We start from the raw sequence: 24,436 nt of genomic DNA on the forward strand, positions 1-24,436 counted from the left end.
AAAAAAACAAATACATGAAAAAAATGTTCTTCATCACTAGCAATTAGAGAAATGTAAATCAAAACCACTCTAAGATTTCATCTCACTCCAGTCAGAATGGCAGCTATTATGCATACAAATACCAATAAGAATTGGTGAGGATGTGGGGGAAAAGGTTCACTCATACACTGCTGGTGGGATATACAACAAAAGAAAAAAGTAAAAATTGGTGCAGCCAATATGGAAAACAGTATGGAGATTTCTTGGAAAATTTGGAACGAATCACTTCTTTGGAGAAATTCCGTTTTCCTCTTTTGCCTCTTTTTAAATTAGCTTTTTGTCCTTGAGCCTACAAGTTCTTCACATATTTAATTTTAGTAGATTTTTCCATTCTGTAGGTTGCCTTTTCTCTTTTTTTGATACTGTCTTTTTTTAAACCACAGAAGTTTCTAATTTTGATGAATTTTTACTTTCTTGTTATATATATATGTGTGTGTGTGTGTGTGTGTGTGTGTGTGAGAGAGAGAGAGAGAGAGAGAGAGAGAGAGAATTTTGACAAATTCAAGGTCATGTTGGACTTGTTTTCTTCTGTGGGTTTCATTGTTTTGATACTTATAATTATGTCATTGATCCCTTTAGAGCTAACTTCTATATATGGTATGAAACTGAGAGTCCAACTTCATTCTTTCATATCTGGAAATCCATTTGTCTCAATACCATCTTATGAAGAGAATAGTTATTCCTCACTGAATCGTCTCAAAAATTAACTGACCATAGACATACGGTTATATTGGTAGATTCTCAATTCTATTCCATTGGAAGTCTCCATATCTTTCCTTATGCCAGAACTACACTATAAAGATTATTGCAGCTTTCTGGCAGGTGTTAGAATCAGGAAGCATAAGCCCTTCAACTTTGTTCTTGTTTTTCATAATTGTTTTGGCTATTCAGGAATGAATTTGAGGTTTAGCCTTTCCATTTATTAACAGAAAGATCATTAGAATTTTGTTACTGTTTGCATTAAATCTACTGATCATCTTGGGTAAATATCACCATCTTAAAAATAAGTTTCAATCCTAAATTATAGAAGGAACAAAAGCAGAAAGCAAGAAGTTTGCCTTATTAAACAGCCTTGGTCAGACTGTGCTCTGGTTGGTCATTATCTCAGGTATGGTTTTGAAAAGTCCTCCTGGATCCAGGGAAAAGAAGTTATTGCTTGAGGGGACAATTCAGTTCCTATGATGAGATGATTGCTCCTGCTTAGTGGAGCAGCATCCATTCTATTGACAGGGAAATTGCTCCCACTTAGGGGGCAGTCCCATCATGGAATGTTCCACCTGTAAGACTCACTACTCCTGCAATCTTGAAACTGTCTTATTTATACTTATCTTGGTACCTTTAGTATGGAAATTGGGGTGAGAGAGATTAGGTAAATTTAGGACTAATCAACCATATATTACAAGTTTTTAGACAGATTTCTTTAAGTGACTAACATGTCCCTGTGCACAATTGAGTGAGAGTCTGACCCAATGTTTAATGTAGAAAGAAGACAGATATAAAAAGAAGGCAAAGATGCCAGGCTTTTATCCTGCTTTTACAAACCCATCAGACATCTTCAGCCCCAAGTGAAGAGTCAGTGTTATTTTTTTAGCAAAAGCAGCCTCTAAACCACCATTCTAAGGCATCCTTCAGACTGTCTTTTTAATTCCTTTCAACAACATTTTATATTTGCAGCATACAAACTTTCACCTCCTTGGTTAAATTTAGTTCGAGGTATTTTCTTCTAGGTTGCTTTTTTAAATGGAATCATTTTCTCACTTTTTCTTTTTGGATTGCTTATTGCTGGTATATAGAAATGCAATTGATTTTTACACGTTGGTCATGTATCTTGAAACAGCTGAGTTTGTTTATTAGCTCTAGTAGTGTTTTAAGGAATTCTTTGCACTGTTTCCCGTATAAGATCATATCATTTGTGGTCTTTCCATTTTGAATGCCTTTTGTTTATTTTTCCTGCCTAAGTTATCTGTCTGAAAATCCCAGTACATGTTTAACAGCAGTGGTGGAAGCAGGCATATTTGTCTTTTTCCTGGTCTTAGTGGGGAAAGCTTTCAGTTTCTCACCAGTGAGCATCGTCTTACTGTGGGGTTTCATAAATGCCTCTCGTCATGTTGAGAAAGTTCCCTTCTATTTCTGGTTTACTGCGAGTTGTTATCACAAAGGCTATTGGATTTTTCTGAATCTTTTGCCATCAATTAAGATGATAATATATTTTTCATTTGTCCTATTAGTGTAATATATCACAGTGACTGATTTTCTTAAAATGAACCTAATACCCTTGCATTCTTTGAATAAATCTCACTTGGCAATAGGGTATAATTCTTTTAGCATGCTACAGAATTCAGTTTGACAGTATTTTGTAGTGGAGTTAGGGCTCTGTATTCCTAATAAATATTGGCTTATAGTTATATTTTTTCCTGATATCTTTATATGACTTTGGTATTATGTAATAGTGGCCTCACAGCATAAGTTAAGAAGTGTTCCCTCTTATTCTGTTTTTATGTAAATTTTTTATTTATATATGACAGCAGAATGCATTACAATTCATATTACATATGAATTACATAGAGCACACTTTTTCATATCTCTGGATGTATACATAGTATATTTACACTAATTCATGTCTTTATACATGTACTTTGGGTAGTAACTATCATCACATTCCACCATCATTAATTACCCCATGCCCCCTCCCTCTTATTCTGTTTTTAAGAAGAGTTTGAGAGGAGTTGAGGTTAATTTTTTTTTAATCTTTGGTAGAATTCACAGTGAAGTCAGCTAGTCCGGGATTTTTCCTTTTCAGGGAGGTTTTAGGTAACTGATTCAATCCCTTTCCTTTTTATAGGTCTATTCAGATTTTATATTTTTCTTAAATCAGGTTTGGTAATCTGTATATAATCTGCCCATTTCATTTAGGTGAACTAATTTATTGCTGCACAATTGCTTATACTATTCTCTTTTTCTGTTTGTTTCTGTAAGTCCATTAGTAAAGTCTCCACTTTTAGTTTTGATTGTGTTATTATGAATGAATTTTTGGTTGTTTGATTGGGGGCTGCTGTAGCCAAAGCTCTTTTAGTGTTATTGATCTAAGGAATCATCTTTTGGTTTCATCAAGTCTCTCTTCTCTCTAGAAAATATTGGGGGAAAGAGTTTGAGTTGAATCTTTTTCATTTAATATTTTTTTTTTTTAGTTTTTGATGGATCTTTATTTACTTATTTATATGCAGTGCTGAGAATCGAATCCAGTGCCTCACAGGTGCGGGGCAAATGCTCTTCCGCTGAGCTACAACTCCAGCCCCAAGTTTGATTTTTTGAAAACCTGGTCAGAGCATTCACTGTGGGTTTGATTGATTTAGTTCACCTGTAATTTCAAATTCTGGGGTGGTCAGATTGGGAGTTTTCCTTTAGGAAAGGATGGATTCCGGTTTTAAAAGGCAATGTTCAGCAGACAGAGCTCAGAGTATGAAATCTTGTTAGTAGTCAGCCATAGTGTGAACAGTTTAAAATCTCTTGTGGATGTGCCATAGAATTCTAGAGAGTATGTGCAATTGCTCTCAGACCCCTCAGAGTTCTCCTCTCTGCGTAATCTCCCAGTGGCTTTATTACTGCATTTTGTTCCTCTTCTGTGGAAACATCCTAGGATGGCCCTGACCTCTCGAAGCAGGAGGGATGAGGGAAAGAGGAAGACCCTGAAGAAGAAGAAGGCTCACAAGGAAGATAAAGGGGTAGAGAGGCAGAAAAGCGGGAAGAGGCCGAGGGGGAGGACAGTTGGAACACTGGGAGTCGGAGAAGAGGCAGGGAGGCTCTGGGGAGGACTCAGGCTTCCTGGAAGATCAGAGCTGGTGTCCAGAGCTCAGTAATAAGCTCCCGTGTGCCCTCAGTATCATCAGTGGAGAAAGCCAGCTAGAAAAAGAGCAAGGAGGCTGGCCCTGTTCCTGTAAGTTATTTCTGGATGCATTATTCATATTTGATAAATCATTTAGAGGCAGCTATTTTATTAGCTTATAAAGCACATTATATAGTTTTAAATTGTTAATATGGGCTGTTGTGATGCATATTATACCTCAGAAAAACCATGTATCACTTTAATTCATAGCCTCATTATAAAGCTTGTTACAAAGTGCTATGTTATTGCATGAAGGATAGTGGAGTAACATTTCTTCAAGAAACCTGAATCTTTTATTTACATCAGGGGTGGCTTGGTATATAGTCCCTAAGGACTGCATTGGAAAATGGAACCAGGTCAGAGTTTCAACTTCTTCACAACAAAAATGGAAAATACTCCCCTTCTGTCTTCTCTTCATCCTGACTTAACACCTCGTTCTAGTCTGGGTTCACAATAAGTATCCAGAAAGTTTGTGCTTGATTCATCACTTGCAGGATGACCTTGGTCAAGTCTACTTCTTGAAAATACTCAGAAAGATTTTTTTTTTAATATGGCCAAGACTAAGACCTGTTTTTCATGAGTTGGGTTAAGAGACCTCCATTACCATTTATTTGTCAGGCACGATGCTAGATATTGTAGATAAAATGGTTATCAGTCCTTCCCCATTCCCTGGCTCCCTGAAATTTCCAGTGCTTCTAAAAAAGAGGAGAAATGGATATATTTGTCCTGGATGACTGAAATTAGCTGGGTTTTATGTAATTTGTAGAAGATGGCATTCTGGTAAATCAACCACATTTCCTGAAGTGTGAGTGGTCAGTAGAGCTTCATTCAAGCGGAAGATAAAATAACCTTTTCCGGAAGCCTATCATGACGAACAAGTCAAGCCTTCCTTGAATCCTGGTTCACTTATTGGATGCTTGTCCCTGGGTAGGTCACTGAATCTCACTGGTGATCAGTTTTTCAACTGAAAAATGAGAATAACTCTTGTCTCACTGTGTCACTGAGTCCCTCTGAGCATGAAATAAACCAATGCTTATTGCAATGTTGCAGGTGATCAGGAAAGTGCTACTGTAATGATTCAGCAATTGACGGCTGGGGGTGGCAGTGCTTAACTCACCTGAAAGTTGCACAGGTGCGTGCCATGACATGCACAGCGGTCCAGGCAGCAAGGGTGGAATAATATTTTAGGTTAGCACAAAAGCCTCTAAAAATTAAAGGCGCTATTTGGATCATGCACAACCCTGTTGGGCACCCTGGAAAAGGAAGGTCAGGAAGGGTGCTAGGCATTAAAGAATGCAGACTGCTGAGCAGAAGGTAGGGAGCTAGTGCTGGTCCCCAAAGGTTTAGAGATAATACTTCCTCTTCAGAGACTGACTTGTGGACGTCCCATGGATCTGTGGGGGGTGGGGAAGCAACCCTGGGGTTAGATTAGCAGACCTGCCAAGTGTTGATGAGTTTGGACAGAGCAACTGCCTTATCATTTTCAAGATTCTGAAGTTTCCTCTTCCCTCAATTTTCCTGAGATCCTTCCTGCCTCCACCTTATGTGGAACATAAGAGTCTCATTTAACAAGGTCTTTTCTCATGCTACAGAAAAATATAGCGCCCTATGAGTTCTTTAAAAAATAAGTGTTCCTGTAAGTTCTCTAAGAGAGCCTAAAACAGCAGAGATAAGAAAAATTGGGAATGGACAGAAAAATATTACCTGAATAATATTATTACACCAAACTTTGAGATTAGAAAATGCCTCTTTGTGTATATGGAAAATGTCAAATAACATCTGCCCTAAAATTTACTGTTAGTATAAGGAAAGATGACCCCAAAGCTCTTGCATGCTATGAGTTTAGTCTTACTAGAAATAATTTTTCATAATATAAGGGACATTTTTTGAATGTAGAAAACAGGAAAAAAAAGACAAATCTCACATATTTTAGAGTTAATGAACTTCAGAGTTAGCAAGTCATTTACATGAAAAATACGCATAAGAAAAAGAAGAGGGATCTGTGCAAATCCTTTTTTTAGATGAGATCTGTGCTAACAGGTGAATACCCAGACCAAGGAAACATTTTCATCTGGTACCATTTGATTTATGAATTCATAAAACAGAGTAAGGAAGAGAAGGACCAACAGCCCAAGAATGCCCCAGAAAAGAATTGCATTGTTGACAGACTGACTTCAAACTTTTTATTTACAAAACTATCACCTGTACATGTTTTTACTCAAATTCCAAAAACCCTGGCAGGTTTTATTAAAGTAGAAAACAGAAGAGTGATGAATTCTTCTTCTTCTTTCATTCATTAGACATTGAAGATGGGCAGTTACTAGGAAAACCTACAATCCTAACCAATGTTCAGGAACTCATGGGCGCATAAATAAACCATGATGCAGTCAACGTGGTGTCAATCTTTAACTCATCAAATGAGAGGCACAGAAAAGGATTCTCCTTTTTCCCTTGTTTAGAACTGAAATACTTATATACTGTGCATCCTCAAATGGCTCTGAGTTCAAGGAAGGCTTCTTGGGAGTTTCCAGGGAATGGCCTCCAAGGAACACCTTGGAAGCTATTAGAGAAATGGGAATTCTTTCATTCAGAATTTGAATTGTGGATCATTTTTTTCATTTTTTCTTCTTCTTTTTGTTTGTCCTAAGCCCCCAAGATATTAAGAACTTGGCTACTACCTTCTCCTGGATTCTCAGGGTCCTTTTTCACCAAAAGAGAGAAACATAGAAGAATCCTTTCCCAAGTATCCATTTTTGTTTCAAAATAAATCACAGAAGCTTCTTTTAGGTTTTTTGTTTACTGTTAGTGGAAACAGAGAAACAAAGGGGTTAAGAAAAGACATAAAACACACACAAAAGATTTTGCACACATACCCTGCAAGACACACACACACACACACACACACCATCTTTTGCATTTATGCAGATATTCTCAGAGTGGAGACTCATCTTACAGGCAGGCTTTTTTGGGGGGAAGAGGCAGTATTTACTATTATTTCTACTTTACTTGTAGGAAACACAACTCCCCTGAAAGCTTGAGATTTACCTTTTAGCTGGTAATGGTAGAACTGCAACATTATCGCTGCCGAGTTTCTTGGTTGCTTAGCTTCTTCTAACACACAGTGACAAACACTTAAAGGTTGCTAGCGAGAGTTTCTCTAGAATTGGCTTAAAAACATTAGTGGGATGAAGCAAGTTTCTATCTCATTGCTATTGTTTCTAATCCCCTTGTCATGTAATGTGTTTATTTGCAGATATATGGGCATTGGATACTAACAATGAAACTATAGTAGAGAGATTTTCTCTCTAATTTTACAGACTATTTAGTTTTCCCTTTCTGATCAATTTATTAAGGCCTCTGTTTCTTCTGGCCTCATTACACCCACTGTCAGTCACAGGGGCTCCAGACAATGGCAGGAGATGGTCAGATATGATTGCTTTCCTATGCTTCCAGGGTGGCCTTCCCTCATGTTGCTAAGGAGAGGGGTGAGGTGAGGCACAGATTTTGCTCTCCTCCTTCCTCACGGCCAATCCCCCACCCCTCTCTTCTAGTCTCACCCTGTATGTGACTTCGGATCTCAGTGGCCAGTAGTTTAAGTTACACTGGCCCCTGCGGCGTGCTCTAAGGCTGCCCTGTGAAGCCATGCTGCTTGTTTACTGCAATTCTAGGAGTGCCATTTACGTTTTCAGTTATAGCTAAAGGGTCTTTTCTGGCAGATGGCAGCAGAGTATCTGGAAGAACAGGTGTCCTGTCCTTGTTCATGCACACTCTCTGAGCTGTGGGGATGGTGGTGACCTAGTTTGCCTTTACAGTCTCAGGCAAGAGACAGAATTCAGTCATCTGGACTTGCCTCCTGCCTATCCAACATCTCTATTTCAATTATCTGAATGATGCATAGTCCTCATTCCAGACCATGAAGAGTCCTCATTCACAATCTGATTATTAGAGGTTATACATATATATTACTTTCCACAGATAACTAGATTCAACATTTTAGTCAAGTCTCAACAAGCAACTTGTTCTCTGCAGAACAGATTGAATTACATTTGTCAAGTCTGTACATTTGCTATATTTCCTCTGCATTAAAACAAAGTTTGTAATGTGATAACCGAATTCCCCAAGGTATTTATATTGACGCCTTAACCAAAGAAAAAAATACCAACAATTTATTTTATTCCTTGACCACTGACATTATTTTTAAAAATACTTTTCCTGGAGATTTTTTTTTCTTCCTTTTTTGATATTTGCCTATTTTAGCCTGACCATTCTTTTTCTCCTTATATCTATATTATTCTTTTGGGACAAGAGCTACTTTATTCCTTTATTATTTTTATTTGTTCTTTTTAAATTTATTTTTATTAGCTCTAATATTTGTTGTATTCCTTTCTATGAACATTTCAAAATTGAGTGAGCCTCCTCTACCCTTGAGCATGTACAGATTTTTTTTTACTATTATAAATATGATGAACATCATTTTATACATTTAAGAGTTTTTTTTAAGATAAATTCTGAGAAATGGAATATATAGAAGTATGTTTAATGATCTTGAAACACAGAGCAAAATTGATTTACCAAGAACACTGTGTTATTTTATTCTTCTATTAGAAGCATTTGAAAAAGCCTGCCTTACTGCTCTGTTACCAACCTTGAACAATTTGATAGCAAATAGACTATCCACATGTTTTAATATTATTTTTTTTCTTATTTCCTAGAGAAGTGAAGCATTCGTTCACATTTTTAGGAGTCAAATTTTTAGTTCTTATTTCAAAACGTTTGTTCATGTTCATAGTCCATTTGTCCACTATCATGTGACTGTTTTTCTTATTTGTTTTCAAGGGCACATTACTTATTAATGGCCTTACTTCTTTGCTGATCATCTATTTAAAATATATTCCTGAGTTAAGATTTTTAACTCCCTTCCTTTTACTTGAGAGGGTCCACAACCCTCATTGTAGAAATATGTGGAATATTTCATAAAATAATATTTTACAATTTTATATTTTGATTTTTAAAAATAACACCTTAGACTTCCTGGAATTGCTGTGTCTCTATGCGGCATGTTGTAATTGGTTATCTAAATAGTCAGTTTTGCCAACCATCTCCATCAAATAAATTCAGTCCTTCTGCATTGTTTGGGTTTTCCTCACTGGCCCCATGGGACCCTGCCTTTTGCCACCTAAGAGCCCCACCTTTCTTCTCTTCCACTTTTTGATTGCTCCCCAATTATCATCTACATACATATTTTTTTTAAAACAAGTTATTTCTAAATACACTGTGCCACTGGGGGAAAATAATATAGCTTTCTTGTAGTTCCACTTGATAACTCTGGACATCTTGGTTTTTATTACCTTCAAAATAACAAAAATATGCCAGATAAGAGGGATATATCAGTAGGAATGTCCAGGCAGATAAGGTAGTACTGATCCGCTTCTCTATAAGGTGGAGATACAAAAGGAAAACTGTTCCATGTAAGGGAATCTGGGGTATACTTTTTATGTTGCAAGAAATGACTACACATTGTCAAAATTGTTTGATAGTCCCTAAGGAGGCAAATTACATAATGATAAACATGGAAAGACATAGGTGTTGAGCCTTGGTGACTGGTGGATGAGAATAAAGGGAATGGGAGTCTCTGGACTGGCAAGGGAAAGAGGGGGTGGCTGGAAATCAGAAGTAGAGGCTAGTGCACATCCGATCTTACCTGATTTCATCTATCTGCTCATAAATTTTAAAAATCAATCATGCCAGACAGTCTGACATTTAGTTGACTGTGTCTTAGCTGTGTGCAAAATTCTACATCTTTCCATAACTAAAGAGTGTGTATGTGTTATACATATATCTTTAACTAAAGAGTCTAGAATTCTGCTATATTCTCTTAGATATTGGGACTGTCCTACGTGACCAACGAGTGTCCTGGACATAGACTTTGAAACTCACAGATAATAAGGTCTATTAGCAAGCACTGAGCCTATTATGGGGTGCCATATTGTATAAATGTAAGGGACTTTGACTCCAGTGTCAGAAAATAAGGGCTCAATGCCTTCTTCTTCCTCTTATTTGAGCTGTCACTCAACTCCTTATGCTTCAGGTGCACTCTGTAAAATGAGGTGCAATCATGGTATCCAGTTCTAGTATTTTGGAGAATAGGTTAGAGGAGGATCTGATAGTGTCCTATTGTAAGTGCAGCTCTTACTATTATCGTGGGCATGGAACAAGCATCCACTGTACATATGCTTTTATAACCATAAGGCACCAATCTCTGCAGAAGGTTAGATGCCATCTTTTTGAGATGTGATAGAAAAGAGACATTATATGACCTCATAGGCACAGCATTTTATCACAGCAAGAAGAATAGTCTATATCCTTATATATTTATTTTGATATAGATATTGACATAAGTTGATTGAAATAGTCTCATAGGTATTTATACTTGTCAAAGCTCATCAAACCATACATTTAAGATCTCTGCATCTTATTGTATTTAAATTATGCCTCAGTAAAACATAATTTGAAATAAACATAAAACCCCACAAATAAGTTATTTGAAAGCTGAGATTGTTCAGTGCTTTCACTGTTCAGAACACAGTCTCTGGGACCTAGCAGATGACTAGTAAATATCTGTTAAACTCAGAATCGAATCCAATATGTTTTTGATCTTGAAAAATAATCATCTTGAGGGTCTCTGTTGGCTCTACTAAATAGTGATGAGGACTGTCAAGATGTTTTTGTTTTGCATTCTGTTTTCAACATTTATTTTTTATTTATTTTTAAATTATTAGTTAACAAATAAATTTTTTTGTAGCTAGATGTGGTGTAGAGTGTGAATATTTTTGAGCATAGATCTCATTTCTTTTCTAAAAACATGAGAGGGAGGGAGACATCCTTCTCAAATCTACATACTGATTCTCCAATGCTAAGATTCTCAGACTTGCTATCCTCATCTTTTATGTTATGGATGAAAAACTTTTGCTATCTGGAAATTCAAAGGGCAGCACCAGACCCGGGCTGGGTGCAGCTGAATGACTCCAAGCTGCAGCTCCATGCTCCAGGGTCCCAGCCTTGCAGCCTACTGCCCCTGGTGCTTTGTTTCCTCACCTCCCTCCCCTCCTACATAAGTGGAGTTCTGCTGCATTCCAGCTGCAAGATAAACAGAGCATTTATCCCAGTCAATTTTAACAGCCTTCTCTCTGCACATTTGCATATAGCTTAACTTTCGTACAGCCATGGGAAGCTCATAAAATCTCAGCCTGTGTTGACCATAAAAAATTGAAAAAAAAAAGGTATGTTTTGTATATTGCTGGGTTTGTGTACTTCTTTGAAGTACTAGAGGAACTGCAGGAGCCTTTAAAACTAATTAACAGCCCCCTGTTGGGGACATGGCACAGGGCAGTGATTTATCATGGTCAGGAGCACAGGCCTGTGCAGTAAGAACTTCTAATGTTGTGTGCAGATCAGAGGGGATTTACGAAGTGGTGTTATTTATGACACACGCCTCCCACTACCCACTTTAGGATGGGAAATGGATAGAATATTTAATACATCCCTATCCTAATAGGAAAGGTAAGGACAGGTAAATTTTTTTTACATGTTGCTTCTATACTTACAAACTCCCCCAAGAACTTAAGGTGGGTTTCCCCCTCTGCCTAAATAAAAATGTGATTGTGTGTTTTAGAAAGTCAGGGACAAGTGGTCTATCTGCAGTACTTCTGACATGTTTTAAAACATGTGTGACTCTAGGAGCTAGACAAGTGATTGCCACAATAATGATTTGGGGCATCAAGAATTTCCCTTTCTCTCAGTGACACAATGATCTGATGCCATGAAATACTTAGTGTACCTTTTCCCTTAGGTAATTTTATAACAGCAGAAGCAGAATGATTTGCAGTGGCTAATGTTCCCCCCAGAAGACCCCAAAATGAAGTTACTAAGAGCTTGAGGGGAAGCGATTGTTTTGATTCCTGTTGACTCCTTCATGGTGTTCCCTTCTAATAGAAGGGAATTCCTTTCTGGCCGGTAGTGAGCAGATGGATTTAAGTTCAAGTGAGAAAAATGTAAATAAAAAGTAAATTTAAGATGAAACAAATACATATGAGGATTCCTGGGAAAAGACTGCAGAAAATGCAAAACAACTAGAGGATCTGCACTCCCATCTGCTTCTCCTGCTAGCTGTATAACCACTAGAAGTCACTACAGCTTTCAGTCCTCAGTTTCTTCATCTGTACAATGGAAATTGGTGGGACAATCTTTCCACAAGTCCTAGTACAGTGGCATCCTATGAAAGGTCAAAAAGATAAATAATGGACTCATAAATGAAAATGCATTAATTGTGGAATTTCAGGTATCAAAGAATTATACCACATTTGAAGCATCCTTAGCCACTCCTGCCTTTCCTTTGGAGGTGAACTTCTAGGTAGAAACCATTGTAGGGCAGAGAACCAAGGTGCACAAACTCAGGCTTCGGGAACCTTCTTGTACTGGATCTCACCTTTAATAGACCCTTTAAATGCCACGAATGTGATAGCTTTGGCCATGAGTTTTATGCTGCCAATCAACTGGCCTGTCTAAATGAGAGAACAAGCAGGTTTGGGGCTTTGCCTCTCAACTCCAAGCAGCTGTCATCCCTCCTGCTGATTCTCCCCTGTGCTCTCTGCAAGTGCCCACTCATGGCTCCCAGTCTGCATAAGTGGGAACAGAGAAGAACCCTCATCCTTTTGTACTCACTCCTAAATATTTCTATGACTCTGTGCATATATAATCTTGAATTTTAAACCTTCACAGCCAAGGCAACATGACAGGAGCCCGCGTGAACTGTGAATGGCTAACCCAACACATGAACACCACAGCCAGAGAGGAAGGATGGCAGAGTCAGTGTCTTCTCATCTACAGGAAAGTGTTAGTTAAAGCGTGTTAAACCTTGTATAGCGCAGCAGCCCAAAGGGAAGACCACCTTTGCCTGGTGGTTCCATTCCTGAGATAAAAACGCAGGGGTAGTAACGTGTCTGCAGAGACACAATCCCACAGCTCCCACTTCACCCAGAGTTGCACAGGAAGAGAAGCATTACGTTTCTTTGGCTATGGCAGCTCTTTCCTAGTTACTCAACTGTGCAGACCCCCTTTGCTTTTGTAACAGTAGCAGAGACTTGATCCTGAAAAACTGAAATATTGATGGAACTTAGGAGGGAATAAAGGAAGAACTTCAGAGTCAGTGCTCTGAACATTCGCTCAGATTCACAACCCAGCCTTCCCACTTGCCAGTTTTGTGAAGTCGGGAACATAGCAGAACAATCCTGTGCTTCAAGTTCCTCTTTACAGAATTGTAGTACCTACCTCCTAAAATTTAACGGAGAATACAGGAGACCATACAGAGCATCACACAAATCATGAATGGTGAACAGGTATTTATGCCTAATTCTATCATTAATGTGAAGGTCTGATGACTTCGTTGTGAGCCCACAATATGACAGTTGTGAGGAGGACAGAGAAAGATGTTTCATTAATAATTAAAGGTTGAATTTGACAGCTAGTGTGGGGACAGTGGCCTAAATAATACAGATAGTTTAATGTTACTGGATTTTTTCAGCAGCTTACTGAAAATGTCAAGGACCTGGGAGTCTCCCACCTCTCTGCTCAAATATTCTCCAGTGTCATTTTTCGCCCATGCATGATTGCTGTTGCAGCTCAAGGCAGAAGGTAGATGGTAAAGGAAAAATGATCTATAAGGATATTTTCCTGAGAACAAACTTTCCTCCGTACCCCCAAATCTTTACCTTATGTCTCACAGCCCAGGTGTGGGTTATGCACCCACCCATAACCATGGGAAAATCCAGAAAGCAAAAAGTATGCTGAAATGCATGATTCATTCTCAGGATCTGGACACATTGTTATCTGAACAAAGTAAAGGGCAATAACGAGAAGGTGGGTGAGGCACTTTGGGTACACAGCGTCTAACACAAAGGATACAATTGGGAGTGGAGCCTCTGTGCCCCCATGGCAGGTTTTTGAGAGACTGCCGCCCCTGGGAGCATGATATTTAATGTAGGCATGTCCAGTAGATGTCACGTGACTAACTGTGTGACATATTATGCACTGCTTTTGTGGAAGAGGTAATGCAATTGTCACTCACAACTACATAGCTCAGTTTGTCTAACTGGTCGTAAATTCTGGCCAAGGCATACTTCTGGGTGTGTGGAGAAGTACCTACAATGAAATAAATGTTTTTAATAATAGTGCTGCAAATGCAATGATCAGCCCGTCTCCAAGGATTTTAGAAAGAACTTTGGGTTTTATTTGCTTGGTTAGGTTTTATAGTGAAGACTAAACTTTCTTAATTGATTTTATTACTTGTTTCACCAAAATTTCATTTTGCAATGCCTTGCACATTACCCCATACCTTCAAAGCCAGAAATCATTCCTGATTTAGACTTATGGGAAGATTTTGCATATTTTATGAACATGGGTTTTCTTTGTGTTCTTACAGAGTGTTTATTGTTTATTCTAAAAATAATATATCTATTCTGGAATGCTTTTTTTAAAGTCCCTAATGCTTTGGGCATTGTACTTTGACTGCCCAAGTGCATTTGTCTGACCCTCTCTAAAACTCTGAGGCTTTACCTGAGCAAGGCTCTACCGTAGAAGCTTGTTGATGGGCATCTTCCAGCTTTGGTATCATCTCTACTGGGGGGGGGGGTATTCTATTTAGTTCTTGTTTGCTTTTGTTATTTCCTTCAAATCTCTGGCTGGTTATTGCATTCCTGTATCATTCTGAAATTTATAGTCTATTTAATAGCATTTTTATTTTTTATGATTATGTCAGTCTTACCCATAAGAGGGTCTTAGGGAATATGTTTTGAGTTTCTTTCAATAGCAACCACATCTAGAAACTACCTAACTGAATTATGAGTTTTATTTTTTTACTAGAGGGAGCCATGAAACAGAAATGATTTTAGATGTAGATTATAATAATAATTTGGAGGCATCTTTATGATCTGTGAGTTTCATATCACTCTCATGCCTGGCACTCTCTTTGATTATTACTGTTCTAATAGAGCACTACGAAACTTCTATATATGCCCAATAACAATCTAGACATCCAGGGTAGGTGCAAGGAAGCTAGGGTGTGCTTAAAACTGAATTGTTCGCCAAAATATCAAGAACAGTTTGTTCAAGCTATCCCAAAGGGCAGCACAAATTGGTGTTTCTTCTTCAAAGATAATGTGCTTACAATGTCTGAAACATTGAACCATCATTAATGAGAATATTTGTAAAGATAATTTATTGGAAGTATACAGAGATACTTCAGGGAATCTAAAGCACAAAGTGCCCTGATGTAGGATCGGATTCAGAAGCTAGAAAGCCATCAGGGAGCAAGGTATCTTCCTATTTTTGCCTCTGCCTTGCAGACTCAGACATCACCAACATGGATATAGATGTGATAAGGCGATAAGAACATGGTCACAATTAAGGGTGGTGAGTCCTTCCAACTGCCTCATATATATTGACTCATTCAATCATTACAATGAAAGAGGAAAATGAGTAGGGAGAAGTTAAGTGTCTAGCTTAGGTCGTATGAACTGGTAAATAATAAAAAGAAAAGCCCTGATTTGGTCCCAGATCCCAGATGCCCGGCTTCTGAAATGAGTTCTGTTTTTTTTTTTTTTTTTCCTTTTTCTCCACTAATCTGCTCCCCCCACCCTTTTCTGCTTCCACCCATGCCAGACTTCCCCAGAACCAATGCTGTATATTTTCCGGGTTCAAATGTTTGACAGAGATTGACTAGATTCTCTGTGTTCCAATTCCAGTGTCCTGTGAGACACAATCTATTTGGTCAAACTAGGTCAGTAGTTCAGTGTACCATGGAGAGGGAGATGGGGTCATTTGGTCTCACCTGGCAGCCCAGTTCCTCCCAGGGCAGTTAGAGACAACTCTTGTAGAACATATGTGATCTCGGAAGTCATCCTGATACTATTATAATTTGTGACTTGAAATATAAATATTCTCATCCAAGAAGCCCATTCATGTCACCCCCCTGAACTTCTCCATATATCTTCCATCGTTAATTTTAAATCACTCTAATTTATATTTTCGAAAGAACCATGACTGACAAGATGAACTGTGATCCACTTACTTTATGTGTTTGCGTCCATTGCCTTCTAGATGACGGAACTTACACACCAAATAAATACAATGAAGCTCTAGCAGTCTGCAGTTTCCCTTAAAGATAATTGCTAGAATTAAGGACATCATTTAATTCTCACGATCAGTTTGAAAGAATTTATACGATTTCCATCTGAATGATGAAGAAACCGATGAAAATATATTAAATTAATTCTCTAGATCATACAGAGTGACAGAATACAGATTCAAACCCCAGTCTGAATGCAGATCCTGAGTTTGAAATGTTTAGACTACACTAACTGAATATCAGCACATATGCTGGTTTTTCACTCATGGAAGCCATATTTGTGGGGTACTCTTATCTGGAAATAGCGTAGCGATTTCAGACATGCGAGTCACCCACCCATCAGAGTCTCTGTATTTGTAATTGTTTCTGCTACTTCTTAGAAGAATAGCTCCCAACGAATTCCCATTACTTCCTGGATGTTTGGTAGCACTGGAACCATCTCTGGGACTCTTTGGGAGCTGAAAGGAAGTGTATTTTGTTAGCTGAGGCTGTGTTTTGAAATCAAGCTACCTGGACTTGGATTCTACCTATGCTTTTTCAGAGCTGTGTAAATTTTAGCAACAACCCAAGCCACACTAAACTCATTTGTAAAACTAAAGAGATGATGCCTGCGTTTGTCTTTTTTTATGAGATTACATGAGTTGATACCTGTTGAGTTGATCTGGCTGCCGCTGTTAGATAATGCTCACTGCAGTGCTTGCTCTCCACTGCCTCCTCCCCTCTAACCATTCCTGCATCTTCCAGGTTTAACATCACAGTCCTCACTGTCCTGCACATTTTAGCATTAGACTCTGTCCTAGAACTTGTGTAACTGTATGGCTATTCAGTCCGCTGTCCTATATATCTTCTGTTGTCAAATACCTTTATAGCTTCTGTGATAAGGGAGTGAGACTCTAGGGCTAACAAATCTTACTGAATTATTGCATAGGAAAGCTAAAAAGGCAAGACCAATACTTTGAATGAACCTTGAATTTTTACAAGGCCATAAAAAACACCTTCCATTAGAAATAGTTTCCAAGGAGGATTCAACAGAGTAGAGAGATGTTAAGTCATCTATAGCTCTTCTGAGAGAATCAGAAAGTATAGTCAGCCATCACTGATTGTCCCCGAGTACAGTAGCATAGTTAGAAAACATGTCACCTTAAATTTCATTTTAGGATCCACAGAATCTGTGAAGTTGTAGATCTGCATCAGCAATGCTAAGCACCTAATTTCAATTTCCCCCCTTTTTACTTTTCATGGAATGCTTTTGGGTGAACTTTTCTGTTGGTCCTTTACAAAATGAATGAAGTATTTGTTATCATCTCCATTTTTTAATGGAAGTGTTAATTTCTAGAACACTAATGTCTTCTCACTTCATTGCTGAAACCATGGGTTCCCATGCCTTGAAGCAGAGGACTTAACATCATGGAGTTCAGAATCCAGTGGACTGTTTTTTGTTTGTTTGTTTGTTTATTTGTTTTTCTGTTTGCTGAGCAGCATAAAAATACTAATAACTTCTTAAGTTAGAAATATGTTTGGCTGCAACTATTGGGAAGTTAATTCACAGATAAAGAAACAAGTTGTGAACTTAACTGCCAGCACTGGCTGTATTATTTGAGAATTGTACCTACAACTACAATCCCTTTCCTTTCCCTGCCCTTGCTACCCATTCTGGATCTTCAGAAATAGACTGGCCTAGAAATAAAAAGGGTGAACGTTTTAACCTTCTGTTGCCTTTCCCAGACAAAGCAATGACTTCTTATAATACCCTCCTCCCCACCCGTGAGCTTGCTTCTCTGGAACAGTATACACTGTTATATGTCCAGTTCTTGCAGCAGGAGCCGCTGAGAAAGAAGTTTGCCGCCCACCCTCAGAAATGAGGCTGCCCCAGATAAAATCAGTCACTCATTCAACACAGAGAAAAGGTGGAGAGATGAATTTTAGCAGTGCTGGCAAGAATGTCTATCTCTCATAGCTTTTAGAGATATTTTATTCAATATATCTTTGCTAAATAAAGTATGTGATAATTTGCATTATACATATTATTATTAATATTATGATAATTAATATTATAATGACAGCATTGCTTTTATTTTCCATGGATTCCAATCTCTTTTGAAAGAATAATGTTAGTTAATAATAACTATCAAAGATGAAAATGTTACCTTCTACTTTTACTCTGCTCAATTTCTAATATGCTTTAATTCATTTTAGCCTCATAGTATTTCCTTAAGGAAGACGAAGAGTATCATTGTTATGTTTTACAACAGGAAAACTGATTCCCTGCAGAAGCGAAGAGAATAACTTAAATTAATGGTCTTTACTTCATTTTTTACAGGATGATTTGACATATATGTATCAGTACTCAAGAGCTGATGAAGGGTCATCCAAAAGGACAGAGTAAGTAACATAAATGATAAGCCAGAGTCACTATCGAAAGCTAACAGTAGATAATGTTCTCATACACTAGGAAACTTTACAACTTAAAAAGTAATCTTCATTATTTGATATTCAAAAAGCATGATGTAGACATGTCAGGTGAGACCTCAATTTAAATGGTAAATTTAAATGGGAGGAATCTAAGATATCTTATCAATGAAAGAGCTGGTTTGAATGCTCATATTCCCAATTATAGCCCAGTGACCATTTCATCCCCCAGAAGTGCATATTTTTTCTTTTCCTAAGAAACAATGTTTTGTAGAAATTAGTAATTCTGAACTTTTTTAAGTTAAAGCTTACAAAAGCAAGTCAATATCCAGTATATCTACATGTTCCCTTTGACCTCTGTAACATCGAACAGGTTAGAATAATATTGTCAGTATTAAAAACTCTGTTTTATATAAAATCCTACATTTCCAGCTTCTCTTGACTCTATTTATGCTTGTAACACAATCTCCAACTGGCATTCCTCTGCCTCCCACAACTCTTTTGTAGGCCCCTAATGAGGAAATAAGACAGGCCCTTCACTCCACTGATTTATCTGCCTCTTCACTGTAGGCAGGTTAGTTTGTGATCCCTGCTTCATGTATAACACGTCATTTTCTGATTCTGGACCTTGGAGTAGATGATAAAGTAGTTTTCTTATTCAGTTCTCAGATTTCTTTGAGATCTTTTAGATTGAAAATAGAGAAAGAAAAATATATGTTTGTTTTTCAAGTTAAATAAAAGAAAACCAAACAATAACAACAACAACAACTTCTCACCTGCATTCGTTTGGCCATGATTGATGTATGCTAAGTGTATTCACTCACTGCTGAAAGTGGATGTGACATTGGCAGACTAGGCAGATAGAATACAGCGAAGGTGAATGGGTATCTCTGAAAAGAAGAGGAAGGATACAGGTGTTTGTATGAAACACAGGCTGATCACTGTAGGCTCATCTGCCACCAGGGCTTAGATTTGGGTCTTTCGAAGGCCATGGTTTGACTGAGAACCACATAGCCACTCCATCATTAAGTTAACAGTAGAGTAGGGCTCCTTAAAGGAGTTGACTTACTGTTTGTTTTCCCCCACATAAATATAATTAAATATGAAAGGTGGTGATGGTGGTTGAACATCTGTCTTTAGCTTTCAGATTTTTCACAGTCTGTTGATTAGGTTATGTTTTGTATTATTCCAATGTCCACAGCTGTCAAGTGAAATGGGAGCAGGCCCGCTGGAATCAGGGAGCCCGAGGTCTGTGGCGGCTCTTCACGTTCCACGTGGTAATAGCCGGTGACAGCTTCTACTCTGAACAAATTGTTTTCCGTTGGTTGATGAGTCTCAGCTGTTCTAACCTGGGAAGTGATGAGTTTTGCCTTCATTTGGAAAGTAAGATCTGTTCAAATAGAATTGCTGGCTTCTTTCTTTATTATTGTTGGTTTGATTAAAAAAAAAATTGCGCGTGTGTATGTGCACATGCAGTGGTCCTTTGGTGCATTTTTTGACGGCAAGTTTTGATCTTACCAAAGCACAATATCTGGAGCTTTCCAAGGTCTGTCTGTTCCTGATATATGAGAGGGAGAGATCAACACAAGGGCAGGGTGAGCACTCAGACAATCTCTCTCCTACCAGGCTCCCTGTGATGGATGTCTTGTCTTGACTCAGGAGCATTTCTTCTCAGGCTGATGTCTTTTCCTCATGAGTGAGGTTAGCTCACACCAATATCCTTGGGTAACACTGAACAGTGGAGTGCTAATTAAAATGGTAGGATCAGGAAACACAGAGGTTCTTCTTTCAGAGGTGTCAGATTGACAGACTTAATTTTATATGCTGTGAGTGTGTGTACAGAGAGCTGGAGTTGAATATGTTGAGATGGAAAGGTCTGGAAGATTCCCACCCCCACCCCACCCCCTGCTTTGATGTTTCTTCCTCTTCTCTGTATCAACATAGGATCTTAGGAAAGTATCTAAACACATTTTGTCCCAAAGGTGTATATATTGAATAATTGCTGGGTTGCTTAGGTTTTAATAAGAAATAATTAAAAGTACCTATGGCTCTCCAATAGAATTTTCTGTCTTGATGGAAATGCTGTATGGTTGTGTGTCCAAATCTATAGCCACTGGCCACATTTTCTTATTAAGCTTTGAAATGTGGTTAGTACAAATGAAAAACTCAATTTTTATTTTTAGTTCATTTTGGTTAACTTAAAATAGCCACATGTGGGTGGTAACTACCATAGCAAGGGCAAAAACAGATCACTCATGATGAGATTTAAAAGTTTCACCTACTTCAAATGAAGTGGTTTGTTGTTGTTGTTGTTGTTGTTGTTGTTTGTTTCCAGAAGAGCTTACATTTCCTGGCAGCACCAAAATGCCATTAGTGCCACTTGTAAGAAGAACACTTACCATCTTTAGTGTCAAGCATGAGGGTGATTGGATCACAAGCAGCAAGACATTTGAAGAATATACATCTGAGTGAATGCATAGTACTAGTAAGTAATACAATGTATGGTTTTAGCAGTCATTTATTGGAGACAGGTAATGTGAAAAATCATGTTTCTTGTATTATTTAGGCAACAATCCTTTGAGGTGCATATTATTGCCATTTCAATTTTATAGATAAGGAAATTGAAGGGTAGGAAATTAAGGCCTTGCCCTAATCTTATAAAGGTAGTAAATACTGAAGTCTTGTCTTCAACCTGGTTCTGTCCAATATCTACAGTCCCAGCTACAGTCACTATTGTGACATAGTCCATAGCTTTTAAAGGCTGTTAATGAGTCCCTTATCCTAACACAGTGGCTGTCCATATCTGGGGTCCCTGTCTTTTCTTTCCTTGATGACTATATTCAAGATAAAATTATGTCTAGATACAACTAACACAGAGTAAACACCCTATAAAAAGGCAGCTGTATTATTTCTTACTATCATCACAATTACATGACATTTCTATAAACTCTAATTGCCTATGTGATATCAATCAGAAGGGTCACTGAATCATGAATAGATATCATAAGTGATTCTGCCCTTAATGTCACCAGTGACAAAAATATCAGAAAATTATAGTTCTGAAGATTAAAGGGGTCCAAAGAAAGTAGCTAAAAACATTTTATCCTGGAGAGAAGAACTCTATGGCTGAGTGTGGTGGTCTTCTCTTTTCAAAATTGGTAATGGTCCTTCTGAATAGACTTGCCAATGTTTCCTAATTTGGGATTTTTTAAAAAAGCCTCCTATACCCCATTGTTCAAATAATTATTGCAGGGTGAAACTAGATGGGGAGGGGGATCTTTAAATTATATTGAATTATTAATTGAAACAGGGATTCCATCTGCAAATTTTCCACTGGCTGTAGGAAATTACTTTCTTGCCGTTCATTCTCCCTGGAATAGATTTCCTGGCATTCCCACCCATAGGACGTGTCAGCTACTGCTCTGAACACTGAGGTTGGTGAAAGCTGTTCTACTGATTATATTAGGAGGGGGAAAAATCTACCACAAAGCACTTAGCTGTCAGCCATATGATCTGAAGTAAATTCAATGAATTGATCTGTTTTAATTCTTCAGTATTTCTAATTGGTCCCATGCTGATTGCCAGTGAGTACTTATAGCATTACATTCAGATTAACCATTTGATTGCTAATCTTTGTGTTATTGATAGACTGCAATTTCAGGGCTCTTCAATTTGACTATAACTTCACAGCAGACACATTAGCATTGTTTTCTGTTTGTTTGTGACCTGTAACATATTTTGGATGCCACAAAGGGTTCCCGGTGGATTAGCAAAGAAAGCAAATTCCTGATGGATCAGATAGTGACCTCTTGGTCAGGTGGTAATGAAGACTTTCACGTGTTGTCTACTCTGCACTGAGATGGAAGCAAGAAACAACGACTGGAGAATTTCCTGACTATAAGGCTGAGAAATCCGGGCAGAACAATGCAGACTTGTTACTGGGCAGGAATATAGTTGAGGGAGGGTCAGTTCTAGAAGGTGAGCTTTGAGAAATATCAAACATCTGAGGGAGGGAGGGAAACATCTGGGGAGGAGACCACCTGTCTGTGTGGGGGTGAGGAAGAGATGAAGCCGGGAGTGGGGGACAGTTCAAGTGCTTCTCTGCTGGAGGAGGGCTTTGTCTCTACAAACCAAGGCACAGCATCTGAAATCAAACAAGTTGGACACGAGATTGAGTTTTCTGTTTCAATTGTTTATTTTTCTTCCAGTTAAAAGATACATGTCAATTCCACCATTTCCTTCATTTATATTCACTTTAGTCTGCTGAAACAAGCAGCTGAGACTGGGTGCTTTTCTAGTCAAGTATGTGTCAACATCAATTTGTGCTGAGATATGTAGTGGGCACACTATACTTGCCCAATAAAGGGTCACATACTTTCCTTTGAACTAAACAGAAGCCATAAGAGACTAGATGGGAATTAATAATAAGGAGCTAGGAAGAAAGGGTGGGAGGGTGGAAGGGAAGGAGAGAGGGAGGGAGGAAAGGAAGGAGGAAGGGAGGGAGGAAGGGAGGGAGGAAGGGAGGGAGAAAGGGAGGGAGGAGGGATAAACGTTAAAAAAAATAAAATATAAAGCACAGGCTGACTCAGCAGCATTTTATTGACTTAACAGGATGATGATTCTTCCTCCTTCTAATGTAGGTTATAAGGGATGGAAAATCATATGTACTTGGTCCTGAAATTCCTTAAAGGAGAACTTATTAGTCTGAGTCTGTATCTTCACTGATAGCCAGGTTGAGGTTTTAGAAAGAAAGAAATTGAAATTAGAAATTAAATAAGGGAAATTCAAGGATGATTATTAAATGAACTGCAACCAGATGTTAAAGGGATATATCAAATATTAAAGTTACATATTACAATATTACAATCACAATTTAATGGTTGGAGAAATGGGTTTACAAAGAAATTGAGTAGCAAGGGCTGGCACCTGAAACGTTCTCCAATGGACATTGTTTGTTGCAGGCTGTTAATGTGTTCAGGAGGCAGAATCTTGTCTACCCTCTCAGACACAGCATGATCTTTGACAATTTCCACAGATACACCTTTTTTTTCTACATACATGTACGTGTGTCTGTTTCCCACAATATCTTACTTCTTGTGTGTTTTTTTTTCAGAATACACTTTTCTTACCAGTGTATTTTTTTTATATAAGCACTGAATTCCCTATTTTTAAATGTGGTTCATGTCTAACAAGAAAGAAGTGTTATTTGGTTTGTAGACTATTAGTTAACATCATTGCTTTCATGATATCTGATAGGTCATCATTGGAGCTAAAGATAGAGTGACCCAAGACCATCTTGAGGAAGCAATTTTCACCCAAGTATTACAATACCACAGCTTTTCCTGTTTTCTAATTCCAATTCTTCCTATAACCCTTATTGTCACAATCAAAGCCTATAATGAACAGATATAAACATTGCCACAATTGTGTGGAGGAAATGTCTAGAACTTGTTAGGTCTGGAGCCTCAACATTTGCAGGGTCTATTTCAGATTTCATAGATTTCTTCTTTGAGATATTTATTGGTATAATTGGAGATTTACATGCAGTGGTCAGAAGTAAGACAGAGAGATCCTGCATCCAATTTGCCCATTTTCCTTCAATGGTCACATTTTAAAAAAACTATAGTTAACATCAAAACCAAGTCATTGACATTGAAACAAACCACAGATCTTATGCAAACCCCCACAGATTTACTTTTACTCTGTGTGTGTGTGTGTGTGTGTGTGTGTGTGTGTGTATGTGTGAAGTCCTATGTAATTTTATCAACTGTGTTGGTTTCTGTGTCTGCAACCACAGTCAAAATACAGATCTACTGCAGCAAGGCCCCCGGATGTTCCCCTTGTATCAGCACACCCGCCTTTCTTCAGTCTCCCCACTTCACAAATTTTTTAAACTTTAAAAGAGTCCAAATTTTACACATCAC

General features: G+C 38.1%; 1 protein-coding gene across 1 annotated transcript in view; it reads left to right on the forward strand.

Annotated features, from left to right (window-relative positions):
• Positions 1-24,436, forward strand: part of LOC308632606 (uncharacterized protein) — a 476,997-nt gene that overhangs the window by 377,380 nt on the left and 75,181 nt on the right. Inside the window, exons 4-6 of the mRNA XM_081264853.1 lie at positions 18,424-18,485; positions 19,714-19,895; positions 20,848-20,997. Coding sequence (XP_081120979.1) covers positions 18,424-18,485; positions 19,714-19,895; positions 20,848-20,984 — 381 coding nt within the window. The 3' untranslated portion in view covers positions 20,985-20,997. The remainder of the gene's footprint in view (positions 1-18,423; positions 18,486-19,713; positions 19,896-20,847; positions 20,998-24,436) is intronic.

Source organism: Spermophilus citellus (genome assembly GCF_964194105.1).
Source record: "Spermophilus citellus genome assembly, chromosome: 13".
NCBI lineage: Eukaryota > Metazoa > Chordata > Mammalia > Rodentia > Sciuridae > Spermophilus > Spermophilus citellus.